Source organism: Anolis sagrei, chromosome 1, assembly GCF_037176765.1.
Source record: "Anolis sagrei isolate rAnoSag1 chromosome 1, rAnoSag1.mat, whole genome shotgun sequence".
Classification (NCBI taxonomy): Eukaryota; Metazoa; Chordata; class Lepidosauria; order Squamata; family Dactyloidae; genus Anolis; species Anolis sagrei.
In genome coordinates this window covers 336,298,244-336,322,149 of record NC_090021.1, presented here as the reverse complement: position 1 = coordinate 336,322,149, position 23,906 = coordinate 336,298,244, and the positions used below count along the sequence as shown (strand labels likewise).

The following is a 23,906-nucleotide window of genomic DNA, read 5'->3' as shown; positions in this document are numbered from 1 at the left end:
ATGGAATCTCCTCTCTTGTAGTGAAGGCAGATTAGAAGCCGGAGGGGGGAAGATCCATTTTTGCATCCAAATGTTTCTTTTGTTTTTGAACACTACATTTAAACTCTTCAGTTCTAAAATCTTTATCTCTGAGACCATCGTTCAAATCTACAGGAGACTATCGGAAATGGAAAAAAGCCAGTAGCACAACTAGACCCCACTGTATTTTTTATTTATTTTTATTTTTGCCATCACCACATCCATACACACATAGCCCTAGATCAGTGGTTCTCAACCTGTGGGTCCCCAGGTGTTTTGGCCTACAACTCCTAGAACTCCCAGCCAGTTTCCCAGCTGTTAGGATTTTTGGGAGTTGAAGGCCAAAACATCTGGGGTCGCACAGGTTGAGAACCACTACCCTAGATCAAGGAGTCATAGTACCATACTTTTCTATTCTGCTTTGGACAGACATTTTTATTTATATAGATTAACATAGCTATGTGTGCACCTACACTGTAGAGTTAATGCAGTTTGACATCATTTTAACCCACCATGACAATGCTATGGAATCATGCACAATGTAGTTTTGCAAGGACCTTAGTCTTCTATGCCCACAAGTGCTGGTGCATCACCAAACTACAAATCCCAGGATTCTATAGCATTGAGCCAAGGTAGTTAAAGTGGTGACAAACTGCATTAATTCTACAACGTAGATGCACCCATAGACTGTTGCATGGCCCCTGACATATTACAATGGAGAGTCCAACTTTGGCTTTAAGCAAAATCAACTCCAAACTAGATTTCCCTTTCTCTTTCCAATTATCTAGCCCACCCTTCTTCCAACCTCATCCCACATGCAATTTTCATTTGCTTGGGAAAGAGAGCAATCCACACACAGTAAATTCACAGTGGGATGACATTAAACTGGTGAAGCATGAACAGAGTTTTCATGTGGGTGAATAACCTGTGCTAAAGGATGTTGCTTGCAGACAAAAATTTCATTACGGCATTATGCAGTGGTGCTCAAACGATCGTTCCTGGCTTAGCAGATAGTCTTCTAACAATCATTTACATCAGAAATGCAGAGAAGGTGCACCAGAGTATAAAAGTGCTGCGGAAATTAAAATGTCAGACACTGGAGTTCACAAAAGGGGTGAGAAATGAGTCGGCCTCACATTTCAACACAAGGTGACCCAAAGGTATAGCTTATGGAAGACTGAGGGTGCATCTACACTGAAGAATGAATGCAGTTTGACCCCACTTTAGCTGACATGTGGCTGAATGTTATGCATGCAGTCATGGATCAGGTTGTGGCATAGCTGGTTGGGAGTCAGCTGCATTAAAATCACTACTGACCAAAAGGTCATGAGTTCGAAGCCAGCCCGGCTCAGCGTAAGCTCCTGACTATTTGTCTAGCTTGCTGTCGACCTTTGCAGCTCGAAAGACAGTTGCATCTGTCAAGTAGGAAATTTAGGTACCGCTTATGCGGGGAAGCTAATTTGACTAATTTACGACTTCATAAAACTCTCCAGCAGTGTGCAAAAGAATGAGGAAGTACTCCATCAGTGTCACAAGTGGATGGTGAAGCGACAGCTCCCCCGGTGGCCAGAATTAAAAAAGCATACCCTCATGAAGCTGGAAAGTTAAATAGCCTCTGTGTGTCTGACTATATATGTTGTGTGTCTATGGCATTGAACGTTTTCCATGTATATGTGCATTGTGATCCACCCTGAGTCCCCTGCGGGGTGAGAAGGGCGGAATATAAATAATGTCAATAAATACGTTATGGTTTGACAAGGACTAGACCACTCTGCCAAGGACTGCTGGTGGATTACCAAACTATGACTCACAGCATTCCACAGCATTGAGTTGTGGCAGCTAACATGATGTCAAACTGCATTCATTCTAAGTGTAGATGCACCCAATGAAGACTGAGATTCGATGACATCAGCCTACCATCTCCTTGCAGTTCCATGACCCAAGCCCAACAAGAGAAGCAGCAGCGACAAGACCCAAGGCACGAAACCAACATATATTTATAGAGCCTGGATATTAGGAAAGATACATTGGGAATTGTAGGAGTTGAAGTCAAAAACACCTGAGGTGGGTGTTGTAGTAGAGGGTACTAAACTACAGTAGTCCAATGTGAGCTAGGCAAAACTATGGTTAGGTGGATCTGTAATTGGTTAAATGGACAAACCCAGAGGGTGATTCTCCCCAAGGCTTCCTCTTCATCCTGGAAAGAAGTGACGAGCAGAGTGCCATCCGCAGGGTTCCGTTCTGGGCCTCGTCCTGCTCAGGATCTTTATTAATCATGTTTAGCCTGAAGAAGAGAAGGCTGAGAAGAGACATGATGAGGGCCATGTATCAACATGTGAGGGGAAGTCATAGGGAGGAGGGAGCAAGCTTGTTTTCTGCTGCCCTGGAGACTAGGACGCAATGGAGCAATGGCTTCAAAATACAAAAAAGGAGATTCCACATGAACATGAGGAAGAACTTCCTGACTGTGAGAGCCATTCAGCAGTGGAACTCTCTGGTCCGGAGTGTAGTGGAAGCTCCTTCCTTGGAAGCTTTTAAACAGAGGCAGGATGGCCATCTGTCAGGGGTGCTTTGAATGCAATTTTCCTGCTTCTTGGCAGAATGGGGTTAGACTGGATGGCCCATGAGGTCTCTTCCAACTCTAGGATTCTATATAATCTACTAATTTATCTCTCCAATCTTTAATAGATAACTCTTTTTCCCCTTTCCATGTTTTGGCTATTATTAGCCTTGCAGTAACAAAACAATATTGACAAATTTCTTCATCTCCTGGACTGATACACCTTCCGAATAGTCCTAATAGGCACATTTCTGTGCCTTTCTTGACCTTTTTGTTAATCATATTGTTTGTTTCTTTCATCACTTCCCCCCCCCCCCAAAAAAAATTCTTTAACTATATTACAGTTCCACCATACATGAAAAAATGATTCCTTTGCATTCTTACGGCTCCAGTAAGTCCCTTGTCCTGTTTTCTCTATTTTAGCCAATAATTCTGGAGTTTATGTAAGTTCTATAAAACATTTGAAACATATTTTCTCCAACTGTCAGCCACTGAAAATGTAAACCCCTTCTTCCAAATATGTCCCCATTCTTCCAAATCAATTTGTAGTTCATTCATTCAGTCGTTTCCGACTCTTCATGACCTCATGGACCAGCCCACGCCAGAGCTCCCTGTCGGCCGTCACCACCCCCAGCTCCTTCAAGGTCAAATCCAGTTACTTCAAGGATCCCATCCATCCACCTTGCCCTTGGTTGGCCATCTTCCTTTTGCCTTCCATTTTCCCCAGCATCATTGTCTTCTCTAAGCTTTCCTTTCTTCTCATGATGTGGTCAAAGTACTTCATCTTTGCCTCCAATATCATTCCCTCCAGTGAACGGTCAGGCTTTATTTCCTGAAGGATGGACTGGTTGGATCTTCTCATGGTCCAAGGCACTCTCAGAACTTTCCTCCAACACCACAGTTCAAAAGAATCTGTCTTCCTTCCCTATGGTCCAGCTCTCACATCTGTAGGTGACTACGGGGAATACCATTGCTTTAAATAACTATGCGGATCTTCGTTGCCAGTGTGATGTCTCTACTCTTCACTATTTTATCGAGATTGGACCTTGCTCTCCTCCCAAGAAGGAAGCATCTTCTGATTTCCTGGCTGCAGTCTGCATCTGTAGTCATCTTTGCACCTAGAAATACAAAGTCTGTCACTGCTTCCATGTTTTCTCCCTCTTTTTCCCAGATGTCAATCATTCTTGTTGCCAGAATCTTAGTTTTTTTGATGTTTAACTGCCACCCAGATTTTACACTTTCTTCTTTCACCTTGATTGAAATCAATTGTTGTTGTTCATTTGTTCAGTCATCTCCAATTCTTCGTGACCTCATGGACCAGCCCACATCAGAGCTCCCTGTCAGCCGTCACCACCCCCAGCTCCTTCAAGGTCAATCCAGTCACTTCAAGGATGCCATCCATCCATCTTGCCCTTGGTCGGACCCTCTTCCTTTTGCCTTCCACTTTCCCCAGCATCATTGTCTTCTCTAGGCTTTCCTGTCTCCTCATGATGTGGCCAAAGTACTTCAACTGAAATCAATATTTCTACCTAAATCTTTGGACCACGTAATCGTAACAGTTTTTATCTGGTTGCCTATTAAATTGTATTCTAAAATATATTTATACAGCCTGGATATCAGGGAAGATACATTGGGAATTGTGGGAGTTGAAGTCAAAAACACCTGAGGGTGGGGCTGAAGTTGGCCTAAGCCTGCTATAGACCCAGGATTGTATAGCAGCAAGTGGTTCAAAGTGGTGCCAATCTACATGGATTCTCCAATATAGATGTACCCTTAGTCTTGTTATTTGGCATTTAGTATTGGCCTCTGAGAACGCTCCGGGACAGTTTAATGTTTAGCATGAACCAGATGCCAGTTCTTTCATGTGAAAGGAGTTTTGCCAGATCAGGTCAATGTTTAACCGGTCTTACTAAGCGTGGAAGTGGGGAAAGTTGTACAGGAGTTACTATGGAAATAGGAGGCCGATTGGGCTCTTCGAAAGTGAAAAATATTATTGGAGAACTTTCATAGGAAAGTTGGGAAGAAGAAACGAATGGATAGATAGGTGGCTGCGGTTACCTTTTCCAACACTTGCTTTTTTCTTGAGTATGGATTCGACATTTTAAATCTCATCTAGGAGACCTTTCAAATGCAACACCTTTGCATCAAGACTTATTGAGTCCGAGGATTGAAATGTATCTTGTTTTGATACATAGTGATTCTGGCTCTTTTTCCCTTTGCGAGTGACTCGAAGTAACTCAAGAAGATGGGTTCGAGTTCTTCGAAGGGTCATCGGAAGGTGACCAAAGTGGCCCCGGTGCCAAGCAAAGGGGAAAGACTGGCGCCGCAAGGCACGGCGGCTGTGTACCGTTTCCATAATGCTTTGCAAGAGACAAACCCGAACGTATTTACTTCCCCAGCTGGGAGGAATCTGATACTGGAAAGGCAGCTTCCACCACTGAGAGAGACCTGGCAAGGAAGGTATCCTGCAGGTAAATACATCATTTCTGCTTCTTTGGCTCTATAGCAGGTGTGGACCAACTTGGACCCTCCAGGTGTTTTGGACTTCAACTCCCACAATTCCTAACAGCCGGTAGGCTGTTAGGAATTGTGGGAGTTGAAGTCCAAAACACCTGGAGGGCCCAAGTTGGCCCAAGTCTGGTCTGTGGTTGAGTTTCCATGATATTGGGTGGGATGTAAATATTTCAATCTCTCTATCATGAAACTGCTAGTCACACAGAGTTTTCAAAGACTATCATGTGATATGAAAAGAAGCTGGAGCTTGGGAAAATTTCTTTTTTGGGACTACATTTCCCCAGGTATTTGCCTTATTAGATGCAGAAATTTTAGTCCTAAAGAGGAGAGGAGTTTCTCAAGAGAATCATAAAATGGGGGTAACGATTGAAACATATCAAACCAGTGGAAAGCCATCACGGTTGTGCTTTAATAAGGTACCAGAAGTAACATTATATTAGAGCAGCCACTCTAATATGGCATTGGGTTAATGTTCTTCTCTCTCTTGCAAGCCACAGAGGCCCCATCTGCACTGCCATATAATGTACAAGGATTGAATGAAAAGTAATGCCTCCACCTTCGTAACTCCTCGACAGATGGCAGTACCTGTATGTGGAAGGTACTGGCTTGTTCAGCAGACTCTCCTCTACAGTTCTATTTTGGCAGGAAGCCTTAGCATTGAGCAGTTGTGTTGTTAAAGTGTGAAATATGGAACCCTGCGCGCAGACGGTTAGTCAATGCGACCTAAGCAATTATATGTGGCAGGTACTGGCTTGTTCAGTAGACTCTCCTCTACAGTTCCATTTTGGTGGGAAGCCTTAGCATTGAGCAGTTGTGTTGTTAAAGTGTGAAGTATGGAATCCTGCGCAGACGGTCAGTCAATGCAACTTAAGCAATTGTATGCAGCAGGTGCTGGCTTGTTCAGTAGACTCTCCTCTACAGTTCCATTTTGGCAGGAAGCCTTAGCATTGAACAGTTGTGTTGTTAAAGTGCTAAGTATGGAACCCTGCTCAGATGGTCGTTCAATGCGACTTAAGCAATGTGCAGTCATTGAATTCTTGACAGTAGAAGGTGTCACCCCAAAGGATTTAGGGCAAGCATCCTCAGAGGTTGTGAGGTCTCAGAGGTTGTCTGGTGATTATTTGGAAAAGTGAATAGTGGTAGTTAAACAGCACATTCTAAGGATTATTCCTGTGTTTGATTTATTAAAATATTCCCATCAAAACCCAAGTAATGAAGGGGGAGGCATTACTTTTCATTCAACCCTCGTAGTTGGACTCATTATATGAGGCCCCATCTACACTGATGATGTAATGCAGCTCGAACTTCATTATTTGTTCAGCATAGACTCACATAATGTAATTTAACTGCTGGGTTGCTGTGAGTTATGGCCATGTTCCAAAAGCATTCTCTCCTGATGTTTCTCCCCCATCTATGGCAGGCATCCTCAGGGGTTGTGAGGTCTGTTGAAAACTAGACAAGTGGGGTTTATATATCTGTGGAATAATGTCCAGGGTGGGAGAAAGAACTCTTGTCTGCTGAAGGCAAGTGTGAATGCTGCAATTGAGCACCTTAATTAGCATAGGATAGCCTTGCAGCTTCAAGGCTTGGCTGCTTCCTGCCTGGGGGATCCTTTGTTGGGAGGTGTTAGGCAGGAAGCAGCCAGGCAGGGCAAAAGTATGATAGCTGGGAGCCTACGCTGGTTGCGCAATGCGGGGACAGAATTAATGAAGGGAAGATGTGTGCAACGCGGTTGAGAAAGCGGGGGGACAGAAAGGGGGTGGTACAATAAACAAACCAAGTGTACTGCTTAAGGCAAGTGAAGTAATGTTAGAGTTATTTATGGACGACGAATTTGGATCACGTTTGGATGATGAGGCGATCTGGGGTGGGTTTTTTGTGATAACTGTGTATTGATGTTTGTTTATTGTTAGAAATAGAATTGTGTAGTTTAATTGTTATGATATATTGATTACCGCTGTTTTTACTGGCTTTGTTGTTTGCTTTCTGGAAACGCTGTGAGTCGCCCTCGGGCTTGAGATACAGCGGTATACAAGAATAGTAAATAAATAAATAAATAAATAATTTACCGTTAACAATGGCTTACGAAGACGGTAAACGGGATAGAAATGTTTCCTCTCCCCCTTTCTGGCGAACAATGTTCCCAGGACTCTGACGCAGCTGCATCTCTCACTTGCTCCACTGTCTTCCGCACCTCTTCCTTTCCTTAATTCAGAGTTGCATTACGCAACTAGCATAGAGTTGGGTCCCAGTTATCATACTTTTGCCCCAGGCAGGATGCAACCAGGTTTTGAAGCTGCAAGGCCTTTGTTGGGGGGTGATTAGTGTCCCTGGTTGTTTCTTGTCCTGAAATCCCCTGTTTTTGAGTGTTGCTCTTTCTTTACTGTCCTGATTTTAGAGTTTTTTTAAATGCTATTAGCCAGATTTTGTTCATTTTCATGGTTTCCTAATTTAACTGCATTGAACTGCATTATGTGAGTCCACACTGATCATATAATGGGGTTGCAAACTGTATTATATGACTGTAGAGATGGATCCAGAGAAAAACAAGGGTGCACCTACACTGTAGAATTAATGCAGTTTGACGCCACCTTAATTGCCATGGCTCAATGCTATGGAATACTGGGAGTTGTAGTTTGGGGAGGTTCCCAGCACTCTTTGGTACAAAAGCTGGAGATAATATTAAACTAAAACTCCCAGGATTTCATAGCATTGAGCCATGGCTGCTAAAATGGTGTCAAATGATGTTGATGCTCATTAGATCAACCATTAAATTGATCCAGCACACTTTGGGATCAGATTTCTTAACATTCCTATACATTTGCCTGACGGTATAGCAGAGATTCTCTTGAATATTTTTAAATGACCAATTTAGCTCAGGATATGACTCTGCTTGTATCACCTTTCTGTAGTTTGCAGTCTTCTGAACAGAAAAGGAAATGTAATTCCGTTTTGAGAGGAGACGCGGTGTATGACTCGGAAGATGCTGCAGAGAATACAAATGAAGGCTGGGCTTTTCGGCAACACATCTCGAGCATTTTCTGACCACAACAGTGCTTACATAAACACCTGGTTTTGGCAAAGGGGATAGAACAGGAATGCTGCCAGGTATTAGGAAAACACATCTCCTTTCTGCAACGCAAACACATTTTTCTATTTTTGCACAGCCATTTTCATTCTATCTGTGCCATAGCAGCTTATTTGTTAAAGCGCCAAGTGGTGATAACTTACTGAAATTAGTCAGTGGCAGCGTATCAGTTGTGGGTTTTAGTCTGAACTTTTAAAAAAACTATTAAAAAACTAACCAAGGGATAGGGCTTGTTTTTGGGCAGGCCTCTCCAAGCTAAACATTTGCCTCTCCAAGCTAAACATTTTCCTCTCCAAGCTAAACATTACCATCTCCTAAGCTGTTCTTCATGCTTTCCAAGCTTTTGATCATTTTGATCACGCAACAATGGACACCTTCTAGCCTTTTCATGTAATTTCAGCTCTGCAAGACTGTGGCTATGTGGGTCCAGCATGCCAAAACTCCAAAGACCAAGGAAGACACTGACTGGTTGAAGGGAAAGGAACAGAGGCACGTATTCCCCTTGGCCAAAGTGAGTGCCAGCAGAGTCTGCACTTTAAAGACAGACATCAAGCAATTTCAAACATATTTTGTTGTTCATTCGTTCAGTTGTTTCCAACTCTTTGTGACTTCATGGACCAGCCAACACCAGAGCTCCCTGTCGACTGTCACCACCCCCAGCTCCTTCAAGTCGATCCAGTCACTTCAAGGATACCATCCACCTATCTTGAAGGAGCTGGGGGTGGTGACGGCCGACAGGGAGCTCTGGCATGGGCTGGTCCATGAGGTCACGAAGAGTCGGAGACGACTGAACGAATGAACAACAACAACATCTTGCCCTTGGTCAGCTACAAAGTGGGGCTACAAAGTGGAATCCACGACATGCAAGTGTGGAGAAGAGCAAACCACTGACCACCTGCTGCAATGCAACCTGAGCCCTGCCACATGCACAAGGGAGGACCTCCTTGCGGCATCACCAGAGTCACTCCAAGGGGCCAGATACTGGTCAAAGGACATTTAATCAACTACCAAGCTTGCAAACTTTGTGTTTTGTTTGTTTGTTTGTTTTGTTAAAAATGTAATACAACTGCCTGGTTGCTCCTGACACGATTAATAAATTAAAAAGCCCCTCTTCCTTTTTCCTTCCATTTTCCCCAGCATCATTGTCTTCCCTAAGCTTTCCTTTCTTCTCATGATGTGGCCTAAGTACTTCATCTTTGCCTCTAATATCCTTCCCTCCATTGAGCAGTCAGGCTTTATTACTTGAAGTATGGACTGGTTGGGAGAGGAAGCCACAGGGAGGAGGGAGCAAGCTTGCTTTCTGCTTCCTTGGAAACTAGGCTTCCTTGGAAACCAGGGGGTTGGACTGGATGGCCCATGAGGTCTTCCAACTCTTTGATTCTATGATTCTATATTAATTGTTATTATTACATACGCTTCAAGGAAAACCACTGCGGAAAGGAATATGAGTGAATGGTATGGGATGCATGCTCCTCTTAAAATCTTATTTCCCACATTCTACCACTTTATCCCAATCAATTGCTAGATATTTTTTTCATTCCTTTTGTTTCACATTTTAGTGTCACCAAGACAGATAAATGTGAATGAGACTTCTGCGCTGGATTTCTATGGCTTTCCATTGTTACATTTGGACCGCAAACGTCACCCAGCACAGGGGATGGTGTGCATTGTTTTGCCTCTGCTGCCTCCTCCCACGCTATGCTCTCACATGGCATAATGAACCTCACACCCGTGGGTGGCTTTTCAAGGGTTTGGAGATGACACTTCCAGCGATCTTTGCCTTGTGCGGCTCTCTGGGGTTCTGGAGTACAGCTCAGCCTGCCTTTCTTTGCCTTTTTATTTTTGGAAACTCTTTTCTTCTGCCTGCCTTTCTGACATACTCAGGTGATGAGTCCATTATTAATTCATAACCAGAAACCTATAGGAGCCGAGGAAACCTTTGTCTTTGCTGAATCTTCCCCAAAAGTTAAAGAGTTCTGTTTTATGGAATCCCAGGTTGGATAGATTCTGGAAGCCTGAGTCCAGGAAAGCAACTTTTCCACAACCAGATTTTCTGCTTCGTTTGAAACGAATAAACACACCAGTGGTCTCCCCACTTGTTGCGCTCCAGAACAGGAACTAAACCCTCTGACTATAAACACACCACACGTTGAGTAAAGGAACAATCCTTTTTATTAAAGCTTAGCAAAAAAAGCCAGTGGAAATAAATGTTTGTAAAGATAGATGGGGTGTGGTGCTCATCTCCATTTCTAAGCCAAAGAGCCAGCGCTGTCCGTAGACACCTCCAAGGTCATATGGCCGGCATGACTGCATGGAGCGCCGTTACCTTCCCGCCGGAGCGGTACCTATTGATCTACTCACATTTGCATGTTTTCAAACTGCTAGGTTGGCAGAAGCTAGGGCTGACAGCGGAAGCTTACGCCGCTCCCCGGAATTGAACCTGCGACCTTAATGTCAGGGGACTACCTTTACCTTTACCTTTTAAAGATAGATGAGGTTCCAAAAAGCAATAAGGCATTCAAAGGCAGACAGATAAAACAGTGTCTAAACGTAGCAATCAAAAACAATGTCCAAAAATAGAGGAAACAAACAAGGACAAAATCTGGAAAAAATGAACAAAATCTGGCTACCAGTATTAAAAAAACTCTAAAATTGCAACAGCACAACAACAGAGGAAGCAGGCAGGGACATCTAATTACCTCTCAACAAAAGTTTGCCCCAGGCACAGTCAGGCCATTGTATGCTAATCAAGGTGGTCAGTTGAAACTTTCACACCTAGCTCCAGCAGACAAGAGTCCTTTGTCTCATCCTGGTCATTCCACAGATATATAAACCCCTTTTCCTACTTCCAACAGACTTCACTACCTCTGAGGATGCTTGCCATAGACGCAGGCAAAATGTCAGGAGAGAAGGCCTCTAGACCATGGCCATATAGCCCAAAAAAACCTACAAGAACTCAGTGATTCCGGCCATGAAAGCCTTCGACAGTACACTGTCCAAAAAAACATGAAATTATAATCCAAAGCAATGATATCCAGACAGGAATCAAACAAGAAGCAGATGCTGCTAGTCACCTTAAAAAGCTAGAGAAATCCATGAAGGCGAGACCACTTGAACAGGGATTCCATGAGGCTTATACTTGGTTTCCAAACGATGCCTGAACTGACAAGATTTTCTACGGACAAACCTTAAATCCCAAAAACTGGTTTCACTTTCCCCCAGTCTTTCACTTTAATTGACAAATTCTTTTGAATCTACGTAGACATTGAGACTCTTGTTGATTCTGGCTAATCTCCAGCTGCTGACTCTGCTTAACTGATTCCTCATTAACTTTAGCAGGTGTCAGACTGTTTTCCAAACTAGAATCTGGAAAGTTCACAGATGAAGGGAGAACACAGAACACAGAAATGCTGGACCACTTTAACAATCACCATGTCAGACTACACAGAGAAGCCACTGAAATCCACAAGCATGTGGACAATTTCAACAGAAAGGAGGAAACCATGAAAATGAACAAAATCTGGCTACCAGTATTAAAAAAAAACTCTAAAATTACAACAGCAGAGAAAAAAACAGAGAGAAAACAATCAGACACATCTAATCACCTCTCAACAAAAGATCCCCCCAGGCATCAACAAGCCACACCAAACAACTGCCAGGCCATCAAATGCTAATCAAGGTGGTCAGTTGAAACATTCACACCTAGCTCCAGCAGACAAGAGTCCTTTGTCCCATCCTGGTCATTCCACAGATATATAAACCTGTGCTGGCACAGTTGTGCCAGAAGCTAAATTTTCTTTTTCTATGCATGGTTAGTTTGCACGTGTTTCTGTTAGCCAGGCATTTTGCAGTCAAGCAGCTTTCCCCAGGCTGCAGCCATAGGCTAGCAGCCTGCCTATCATCGTTGGGGCTTTTGGAACCACCCTTTCCCCCAGGTTCAGAAGGGAAAGGGGGACAGTTTGTTCAGTCTTACAGTTTGAAGCCCAACTACAGGACGTGTGAGTTTTTCCCCCCTGTAGAAAAGCTTCGTTTCTTACAAGCTTGGCTGAGGAAGACAATTCTCATAGCTTTACTAAGAAATACACAACCCTTGTTGGGGTTAAAGAAATAGATCCACAGTATTCGTGGAAAAAATCAGGACTCCAGCTGGAAAATCTTCAGAGTTTTAACCGGTAAGGTCTACTCGGGTACCCATAAAGCAAATTGGAACCGGGAGTAGGGCCCCATGCCAGCTAAGCCTAAAAAACAGATTGCCCAGGGAGGGGTCAAAAGGATTTCCCTCACAGAAGAAAGAAACAGTTCATGTAGCAAGTTGCCTGTCCATTGTGGACAAGTTAAAAAATATTTGGTTGATTTGTTGAAGATCTAAGAAGATCTAAGAAGTCGCCTTCGGGCTGAGAACAGCGGTATATAAGTAAATAAATAAATAAATAAATAAATAAATAAATAAGTGTGAGCTCACAGCAGCCGCTCCCAGAAAAGACACAGGACGCCAATCCGTAATCAATCAGGAAACCTTTACTACTGGATGCATATACACAATGAAAGCCAGGATTGGCGCACAGACGCAAGTCAACCCTTATATACCCTCCCCCACATTCGAATCCCCTCTTCCCGCCTGACAAAGATCCCGCGCAATATTCCCCGCCAAACCACCAACGGGCCCTCCCAAGGTCACCAGCTGCAATCCCTTATCAGTTCTCCATGTCAGGAGTCCGGTTTTTTGCGCCAACATCCAAGGCCAGGAACCCGGGTCCTGACATAATGTCCCCCTCCACCTCTTCTTCTTCCTGGAAGGGAAATATACGTCACCATTATGTTCCTTCTTCATCTAGCGGACCTTGGTATTTTTTCAATAAACTACAATGAAACGTTGGGTGTATTTTCCCCAATACCTTAGGTAGTTTCAGGGTATATGTCACTTCATTCACCTTGTTTGAAATCCTAAAAGGACCGATGTATTTGGGGGACAGCTTCCGAGAGGGGGTATTTAGCTTAAGGGTTTTTGTGCTCAGCCATACCAAATCCCCTTCTTCCAATTTGTCACCTTCCCTCCTTTTTCGATCTGCAAACAACTTATATTTCCGTTGGGCCTCTCGTAGTGATTTTGCCACTCCCTCCCAGTTAGCTTTCATTTTGTCTGACCATCCTTCCTTTCCCTCCAGTTCTTCCCCCCAACTCGGCAGTTTGGGTAAAGGGGTTACTTCCATGCCGTACACTACCTCAAAGGGGGATTTCCCTGTGGATGCGTGACAGGCCCCATTGTACGCAATTTCCGCAAACGGGAGTAGATCGGCCCAGTCAGTTTGGCATTGGTTTGTGTACGTTCTTAGGAACATTCCCAAGGTCTGTTGTGTGCGCTCGACCCCCCCATTGGTCATGGGATGGAACGCCGAGCTCAAGGTCCTCTCCACCCCCATCAATTGCATGAAACCTTCCCAGAACCTGGCTGTAAATTGTACCCCTCGATCACTAATCACCTGGTCCGGGCAGCCATGCAACCGGTAGATATGTTTGATAAACAATTCAGCCAATTTCTCTGCAGATGGCAATTTGGGCAGCGCTATGAAATGTGCTTGTTTTGAGAACAAATCCATCACTGTCCATATATAGCGCTGACCTCTGCTGACTGGGAGTTCACCCACAAAGTCCATAGCAATCACCCTCCAAGGTCTTGATGGCTCTGCCACCTTTTGCAATAACCCCGTTGGCTTTTGTGTGGTTGCCTTACTTTGTGCACACGCATTACATTTGGATACATACACTTTGGTGTCACCCCTCATCCCGGGCCACCAACACTGACGTGCCAACATTTTCAGGGTCTTTGTCACTCCCCAGTGTCCTGCCCCCTTGTTGCCATGGCATCTAATCATCATTTTTTCCCTTAGGTTGCCTGGGATATATAGCTTCCTGTGCACAAATCCCAATCCATCCTTCCATTCCACCTTTTCCTTATTTCTTTCCAGCCACTCATCCTCCCTGCATGCTTGTCTTATCTCCTCCTCCCATCCCCCGTCCTTGCTCTCAACCCCCACCAGCCTTTGATTGCGCTCCGTTTGCGCTCGGGTTTGTACTGCCATGCCCCACTGCTGTTCTGAGAATATGCTCCCCTTTGGGCCTCGTCCCCTCCCTCCATCCTCCGGCATTCTTGACAACGCGTCTGTGACCACATTTTGGTTCCCCTTTTGGAAACGCAGCTTGAAATCAAATCTGCTGAAATACTGCCCCCATCTTATTTGCTTCGCTGACAATTGCCTGGGTGAAGTGAGGTATTGTAAGTTTTTATGGTCGGTCCACACTTCAAAGGGGATGCCGCTTCCTTCTAATAAGTGCCTCCATGTCTCTAGGGCCCTCACTACTGACAGAGCCTCTTTTTCCCACACCGGCCAGTTTCGTTCAGTTTCGCTGAACTTTTTTGAGATGAACCCGCATGGTTTCAACCTCCCTTCTGGGTCCCTTTGCATCAGGGCCGCCCCGTACGCCCAATCTGATGCGTCACAATGGATCACGAATGGTTTGGTTAAATCGGGGTGGATTAATACTGGTTCTTCAGTGAATCTGCGCTTCAGTTCTTCAAAAGCCCTTTGGCATTCAATTGACCAATCTAACTTTGCTCCCGGGGATCGTACCTTTACTGTTTCCCCCCTTCCCTTTGTCTTTAGCAGTTCAGTCAAGGGCACCGTTATCTGAGCAAATTCCCTTATGAAACCCCGGTAGAAATTTGCAAACCCGAGGAATGATTGCAACTGTTTGCGCGTTTGGGGAGGGCTCCACCCCCTGACATCCTCCACTTTTGCTGGATCCATTGCTATCCCTCCCTTGGATATTCGGTATCCAAGGAAGTCTATCTGTTCCTTATTGAACTCACATTTTGGCAGCTTTGCAAACAGTTTTGCCTCCCTCAATTTCTGGAGCACCTCTCTCACCAATTTGACATGAGATCGTCTATCACGTGTAAACACAATTACATCATCCACAAAGCAAAACACCCCGCGATACAATAGTGGGTGTAACACCTCATTAATCATTTGCATAAATGCTGATCCAGAGCCCTTTAAACCGAAGGGGCAGACGGAGAATTCAAAATGGCCGAACGCGCAGGTGAACGCAGTTTTCCACCTGTCCTCGGGCCTTATGCGCAGTTTATGATAAGCTTCGATTAAGTCAATTTTCGTGAACACCCTTGCTTCCGACAATCTCGATAGTAAGTCCTTAGTCAGTGGCATGGGGTAGTTGTTGGTGGTGCTCACTGCGTTCAGCCCCCTATAGTCCACGCACAGTCTCAATGAGCCGTCCTTCTTGTGCCTAAACAGCACTGGGGCTCCCAATGGTGATTCGGAGGGCCTTATAAACCCTCGGGCCAAGTTTTTATCAATATATTTCCTCAGTTCCTCCATCTCCTTGACTGACATGGGGTACAATCTACTCCTGGGCAACTTAGCGTCCTCATTGAGTTCAATCTTTACTTCGACCCTCCTAGGAGGGGGAAGCTGGTCCGCCTCCTTCTCGTCAAACACATCCTCAAAGTCTCTGTATTCAGGGGGAATTTCCTGCACCCCACCCGCCGTGTTTTCTTCCCCCTTGCAACAATTTCCTCTTTCTTCGCTCTGGAATGTTATGCTGCCTTCCCTCCAATTGATCTGTGGGTTGGCTTCCCTTAACCATGGCATCCCCAGTATCACATTGTAAGTAGCCATAGGGGATACAACGAAGGTTATGCTGCCTTCCCAGCTCCCCACTTTACATCTCACTTCTCCCACTTCAAACCGTGCCGGGGCCCCAGCCGCCACTGACCCATCTAGCTGCGAAAATGCTATGGGGCTCTGCAAGGGGGTTTTCTCACATTTCAGCTCGTCTGCTAGCTCTGGGGCCATAATGTTTCTTGAGCAGCCGCAATCCATGAGAGCTTTGCAGCTGGCCCACTTCCCCTCCCCTTCTAGCCTGATCGGGAATACTAGCATTCCTGGGCTGTGACTCACCAGATCTCCCACCGGGGCCCTAGAAGGGGGGCTCTCCTCCGCTCTCTTCCCTGCAGCCGGTTTGAACCTTGGGAAATGGGACTCTCCCCCTTTCCTTTGTCTGCATTCGGCAGCCCGATGGCCCAGGCGACCGCATACATAACAAGGGCCCCTCTGCTCCTTGGGCCCTCCGGTCGGGGCTTTTCCGACCATGCTTCTCTCCGTTCTCCGACTCTCCTCCTTCGCCCTCGTCTGCTGCGGCGTTGCTCCTTGATGCCTCTTGATCTGTGCCAAGGTCGTCTCGATGCGGCCGGCCAGCTCGATCCATCCACCTATCTCCTCCGGGTCGTCGCGATGAAGCGCCCAGGTCAGGATTTCCTTCCGCAAGCCCTCCTTGAAGATCTGGACCTTGGTGGTGTTGGACCACTCTGGGACCTTCTCCGCCCTCAACCGGAATTCCTCCACGTACTCAGATACGGAACGATGTCCTTGGGTTATTGTTTGCAGCCTTTCCCTCGCCCGGACCCTCTCGAGCGGATCCCTGAAGCGCGCCTCCATCGCAGCCAGGAATCGCCTTGTAGATCCCAAACATGGGTCGTGCCTGGCATGGAGCTGGACATACCATTCCGCTGCTCCCCCTCTCAGTGCTGCGCCCACTGCTCGCACTCTGCTTGCTTCCGATCCGAAGGTAAGGGCGTTATCTTCTAGATATCCCCTCACCATAGTCAGGAAGTATGCGAGGTTCCCGGCTTCTCCTCCGAACTCGATCCTCAGCTCCTCCCTCCTAGGTTGGTATGGAAGGAGCTGCCTTCCCCGGTTCTCCGCTCGCGGTGGCCCTCCCTGGAGCCCTCTCTGCTCCGGGGGCAACTCCTGACGCCCTGTGCCGCGCCCAGCTCCGGCCGGGGGCACCAGGAACGTCTGCTGGGGCGCCAGTCCCCGGGGTCGCTCCTCCTCCTCATCGCTCTCCGCCGCAGCCCTCCAGCTCGTCTGTGTTTTAGGACGTGCCCCGGGTTCCCGGTCACTCCTCTCCCCTGCGCTCCACATCGATTCCCCTCGGGGTGGTGGTTCCTCCAACAGGGGGGCCAGCCTCTCCATCACCTTCGACATCATCGCGAGGGTAGTCTCCATTGATGCCATCTTTTCCTCCAGGCAATCCAATCTCTGCGGGGAGGGAAACTCTAGCCCACTGCTTTCTCTCGTTGCTGCCCCTGCCCCCTTCACTCGCCTCTGTGTGACTCCGTTGGGCTGGGCATATGCAGTCGATGAAGCCAAGGCATTCACTCTCTCCAGCTCCTCTTCTGCATTTTCGAAAGGGGAGGCTGGTTCTCCCCCCTCCGTTGGATCTTCTTCCCGTTGCATAGGGGTACCTCACCACAGCCGTGGGATGGCACCGATGAATCCTGGCTTAATGTGAGCTCACAGCAGCCGCTCCCAGAAAAGACACAGGACGCCAATCCGTAATCAATCAGGAAACCTTTACTACTGGATGCATATACACAATGAAAGCCAGGATTGGCGCACAGACGCAAGTCAACCCTTATATACCCTCCCCCACATTCGAATCCCCTCTTCCCGCCTGACAAAGATCCCGCGCAATATTCCCCGCCAAACCACCAACGGGCCCTCCCAAGGTCACCAGCTGCAATCCCTTATCAGTTCTCCATGTCAGGAGTCCGGTTTTTTGCGCCAACATCCAAGGCCAGGAACCCGGGTCCTGACAAATAAGTATTGGACTGATTTGTTGCACCAATAAAGAACTTTGTTAAACTTTCCAAGCTTCTAAAGACTTTGTATAGGGAAATTCATAGGGCCTCTCAGCCGAGGCACCGCGGCGTCCTGCTGGGCACATAAAGATCACGTCCTGTTAATAGACAATTGCTACAGGCCCAGTGTGTGACAGCACAAAACCCCTTTTCCTAGTTCCAACAGACCTCACTACCTCTGAGGATGCTTGCCATAGATGCAGGCGAAACGTTAGGAAGGAATGCCTCTAGAACATGGCCATATAGCCCGAAAAAACCTACAACAACCGAAGGGAGTAAACCTTTCTCCCAAGGCCTGACAGAAGCATTCTCATGAGAATCTGCCCTTTGCACCGCATGCTCCTCAGTGTCAGTGTCTGCATGAAACTCATGGACCAAAGTGTCTCCATCTTGCACCTCAGAGTCAGCCCTAGCACCCCCCACATCAGAATCAACAGGGGTCTGACTTCCCTCCTCATTACGCACATCAGACACAGAAACATCAGGAGACTGAAACACATTCACAGGTTCAAGCACAGGTTGAGTCCCAACACCACTTTAGCTTTGTCAGATCTCATGAGTCTTCAGATCCCATCAGACAAACTAGTCAAATGTGAGCTAGGTCTAGATACACCAATAGTGTCTCTACCTCATTACCTCTGAGGATGCTTGCCATAGATGCAGGCGAAACGTCAGGAGAAAATGCCTCTGGAACACGGCCATATAGCCCGGAAAAACCTACAACAACCCAATAGAATCATAGAATCATAGAATCAAAGAGTTGGAAGAGACCTCATGGGCCATCCAGTCCAACCCCCTGCCAAGAAGCAGGAATATTGCATTCAAATCACCCCTGACAGATGGACATCCAGCCTCTGCTTAAAAGCTTCCAAAGAAGGAGCCTCCACCACACTCCGGGGCAGAGAGTTCCACTGCTGAACGGCTCTCACAGTCAGGAAGTTCTTCCTAATGTTCAGATGGAATCTCCTCTCTTGTAGTTTGAAGCCATTGTTCCGCGTCCTAGTCTCCAAGGAAGCAGAAAACAAGCTTGCTCCCCCCTCCCTGTGGCTTCCTCTCACATATTTATACATGGCTATCATATCTCCTCTCAGCCTTCTCTTCTTCAGGCTAAACATGCCCAGTTCCCCAAGCCGCTCCTCATAGGGCTTGTTCTCCAGACCCTTGATCATTTTAGTGTCTCTCTTATCTGTGGAGCAGACAATCCACTCTGGGTTTTGGTACAAAGCTATCCCAGTTGGTGACCCCTACTCTCAGAACGGATTCACCACCTTAAGGTAGGTCCTCTGGTTTGCTCAGACTACAACCCAGGAGAAATATGCTCCTTCCCACAACCATTAGCTGCCAATCCTACATCTGCCTCCTACAGTAATCCTGGCTCGTTTTTTTTTAAAAAAGGAAGATAATAATTTCCAACCCAATTTTCTCTTGGCTGTTGCTGCTATTAGAGATGATAGGCAAATATGCTGTCAGCCCATAGTTAAGCTTTCCTTTTGCTGTCTATTTTCGGAACAAGAAATCCTGTATTTTTGTGTTTAGATGTTATATAAACATCAATTGAATCAGTTCTCCTATTTTATGTCACAAAGTGTACAAACCCAGTTTCTTTTTCACCGTTTTGGAAAATTAATAAGTATATTATTAATTACATAAGGCAATACAAAGGAAATACAGAAGTGCAAGAAAGCAAAAGAAGAACAAAGCCCTTATCTACGCTGCCATACAATGCAGTTTCAAACTGCAGTTGCATTATATGAGTCTACACTGACCGTATGAATGCGGTTTCAAACTGCATTATATTTTACTGCATTATATTATATTACTAGCCGTCCTTTGCCACGCATTGCTGTGGCCCAGTCTGTGTATATGTGTTTTGTGTGTGTGTATATGCGTATATGTGTATGTATATAATTGTGTAAGGTAGTCCCCTGACATTAAGTCCAGTCATGTCTGACTCTGGGGTGTGGTGCTCATCTCAATTACTAAGCCGAAGAGCCAGCGTGGTCCATAGACACCTCTAAGGTCATGTGGCCAGCATGACCGCATGGAGTGCCGTTACCTTCCCGCCGGAGTGGTACCTATTGATCTACTCACATTTGCATGTTTTCGAACTGCTAGGTTGGCAGAAGCTAGGGCTGACAGCAGAAGCTCACGCGGCTCCCTGGAATCGAACCTGCAACCTTTTGGTCAGCAAGCTCAGCAGCTCAGTGCTTTAATCCACTGTGCCACCGGGGGCCCCATATAATTGTGTATATGTGTATATATGTGTGTTTATGAATATATGTCATTTTGCGCATGTGCTGTAGTGTCTTTTTGCCTTTTTTGCCTTTTTTCCTGTTATGTTTTCCAGTGTTTTTATGAGTGATAGTCACTCATTGGCCTGACAGGTGTCTTGGAGAGCTGAGAGGATACATGACAGCCAAGTATAAATATGTGAAAGGAAGTCTAGACTAGGACGCAATGGAACAATAGCTTCAAACTACAGTAAAGGAGATTCCACCTGAACAATGGGAAGAACTTCCTGACTGTGAGCGCTGTTCAGCAGTGGAACTCTCTGCCCCAAAGTGTGGTGGAGGCTCCTTCTTTGCAGGCTTTGAAACAGAGAATGGATGGCTATCTGTCAGGGGTGCTTTGAATGCCATTTTCCTGCTTCTTGGCAGAATGGGGTTGGACTGGATGGCCCATGAGGTCTCTTCCAACTCAATGATTCTATGATTCATAGAATCCGTACCATAAAATGCATAATTGCCTGTCTGCATGTATATAGTATAACTTCTTTAATAAATGTTCCTTTCTTCCTCTCCAAGTGTCCCAACCAGGTGTGTTTGACCTCACACAGGAAAGCGGAGCACCAAGCATCATCAAGCAACATCCTCCTCGAAGGCTTCAGGTGAGGTGCTTGCAGGAATCTCCTTAAAGCCATCACTCTAGAGCAGGCATGGGCAAACTTGGGACCCTCCAGGTGTTTTATTTATTTATTTACTTTGCTTCTATACCGCTGTATCTCAAGCCCGAAGGCGACTCACGGCGGTTCACAAACAGTAAAAACAGTAGAAACAGCAGTGGTTACATACAACATATAACAATTGACTTAACACATTATCCATAAATTACCAATAAGCAATTACAATGCACAATTATTACAAAAAACAACCGTACCCAATCTTCTCATCATCCAAGCGTAGTCCAGGTTCGTCGTCCATTGTTCCATTCCTATGTTCCATTACCAGATTGCACTAAATTACTCAAACGCCTGCACAAACATCCAGGTCTTCACCTTTTTGCGGAATACCATTAGAGATGGTGCTAGTCTAATGTCCGTAGGAAGGGCGTTCCACAGCCGAGGAGCCACCACCGAGAAGGCCCTATCTCTCGTCCCCGCCAGCCGAGCTTGAGAAGCAGGCGGGATCGAGAGCAGGGTCTCCCCGGAAGATCTCAAACTCCTGGTGGGTTCATAGGCAGAGATGCGGTCAGATAGGTAGCTTGGGCCGGAACTGTTTAGGGCTTTAAAGGCCAACGCCAGCACTTTGAATTCAGCCCGGTAACAGATCGGTAGCCAGTGGAGTTGGCGCAACAGGGGGGTTGTATGCTCCCTGCGCTCCACTCCTGTTAAAATCATGGCTGCCGAGCGTTGGACTAGTTGGAGCTTCCGAGCTGTCTTCAAAGGCAACCCCACGTAGAGAGTGTTGCAGTAGTCTAAACGGGATGTAACCAGAGCGTGGACTACCGTGGCCAAGTCAGACTTCCCAAGGTATGGGTGCAGCTGGCACACAAGCTTTAGCTGTGCAAATGCTCCCCTGGTCACCGCCGAAACCTGGGGTTCCAGGCTCAGCGATGAGTCCAGGATCACACCCAAACTGCGAACCTGCGTCTTCAGAGGGAGTGCGGCCCCATCCAACACAGGCTGTAACCCTATGCCCTGTTCGGCCTTGCGACTGACCAGGAGTACCTCTGTCTTGTCTGGATTCAATTTCAATTTGTTCGCCCTCATCCAGACCGTCACAGCGGCCAGGCACCGGTTCAGGACCTGGACAGCCTCCAGGTGTTTTGGACTTCAACTCCCACAGTTGAAGGAATTGGAATTGTTAGGAATTGTGGGATGGGAGTTGAAGTCCAAAACACCTGGAGGGCCCCAAGTTTGTCCATGACTGCTCTAGATTCTGCTTTAACAGTGGACACCTGTAATGTTAGTGGCTAAGAGGCCAGTTTTATTCAAAACCCCTGAGAGCTTAGCCCTAAGATGGGATGAATGCATGACTCTGCAGCATAGCAATGCAGGAAAACATCATAAAAACAGCCCAACCTCTGCTGAAAGAGCTCCAGAGAAGGAAACTCCACTGGACTTCCAGGCAGCAGTGTTTTCCACTGTCAAACAGTTATGATGGTTAGGGCATTCCTCCTCATGTTCAGGTGGAATCTCTTTTCCTATTTATTTATTTTTATTTATTTACAACATTTCTACCCCACCCTTCTGAACCCCCGCGGGGGGACTCAGAGCGGCTAACACTGGCAACAATTCTATGCTGCAATATTATTTATTCATTTATTTATTTACCATATTTATATACCGCTTCTCTCAACCCGAAGGTGACTCAAGGTGGTTTACAGACAGGGATCAATGCCCTCCACAACATAAAATATAATTAAAAACGATAAAATATAATTACTAACCGGAGCGGGTGGCAGGGAGCACACAACGCCCTTGTTGTCCCAGCTCCATTGGCTGCCGATTTGCTACCGGACCCAATTTAAGGTGCTGGTTTTGGCCTACAAAGCCCTAAACGGTTCCGGCCCAAAATACCTTTCGGACCGCATCTTGGCCTACGAGCCCACAAGGACCTTGAGATCGTCCGGGGAGGCCCTTCTCTCGATCCCGCCTGCCTCACAGGCACGTCTGGCGGGGACGAGGGAAAGGGCCTTCTCGGTGGTGGCCCCCCGGCTGTGGAACACCCTCCCTGCAGATATCAGACAGGCGCCTTCCCTCATGTCCTTCCGAAAAAACCTCAAGACATGGCTGTTCGAGAGGGCATTTAATTAATGTGCTACAACAATGTGGTAAAGATGACTGGAATGGAACAAGGAATACGAGACTGGTTATGATTCCACTATGAGACGAAGCGGATTTTTAGTGTAGTTTTGTAATTGTTGTGTAGATTGGATGTTGTTGTAATTGCCTTTTGTAAATTGTCTTCTATATGTGTGTACACCGCCATGAGTCGCCCTGTAGGGCTGAGAATGGCGGTTAATAAATGCATCAAATAAATAAATAAATAAAAACGATAAAATATAATACAGATCATATAAAAACTAGAACAATAAAAAAACCTTAAGACCATAATACAGATCATATAAAATACAGTAGAATAATAAACCATAATATAGAACAATAAACAGTAGAACAATAAAAAACCATAAAACCATAATATAGATCAGGGGTCCTCAAACCTTTTAAACAGAGGGCCAGGTCACAGTCCCTCAAACTGTTGGAGGGCCAGATTATAATTTGAAAAAAAAAATGAATGAATTCCAATGCACACTGCAAATATCTTATTTGTAGTGCAAAAAACACTTAAAAACAATACAATAATTAAAATGAAGAACAATTTAACAAATATAAACATTAGTATTTCAATGGGAAGTGTGGGCCTGCATTTAGCTGGTGAGATAGGATTGTTGTTGTTGTTGTTGTTGTTGTATGCTTTCGAGTCATTTCAGACTTAGATTGACCCTGAGTGAGGGCCGGGTAAATGACGTTGGAGGGCCATATTTGGCCCCCGGGCCTTAGTTTGAGGACCCCTGATATAGATAATATAAAAACAGTAGAACAATAAAAACTATAAAACCATAATAGGTAAAAGGTAAAGGTTTTCCCCTGACATGTAGTCCAGTCATTTCCAACTCTGGGGTGTGGTGCTCATCTCCATTTCTACGCCGAAGAGCCGGCGTTGTTCGTAGACATTTCCAAGGTCATGTGGTCAGCATTACTGCATGGAGCGCTGTTACCTTCC

The 23,906-nt window shown here is 46.0% G+C and overlaps 1 protein-coding gene across 1 annotated transcript in view; it reads left to right on the top strand.

Annotated features, from left to right (window-relative positions):
* The first annotated feature begins 4,508 nt into the window (after positions 1-4,508).
* Positions 4,509-23,906, top strand: part of CCDC198 (coiled-coil domain containing 198) — a 38,619-nt gene continuing 19,221 nt past the window's right edge. Inside the window, exons 1-2 of the mRNA XM_060753625.2 lie at positions 4,509-5,049; positions 20,706-20,788. Coding sequence (XP_060609608.2) covers positions 4,824-5,049; positions 20,706-20,788 — 309 coding nt within the window. The 5' untranslated portion in view covers positions 4,509-4,823. The remainder of the gene's footprint in view (positions 5,050-20,705; positions 20,789-23,906) is intronic.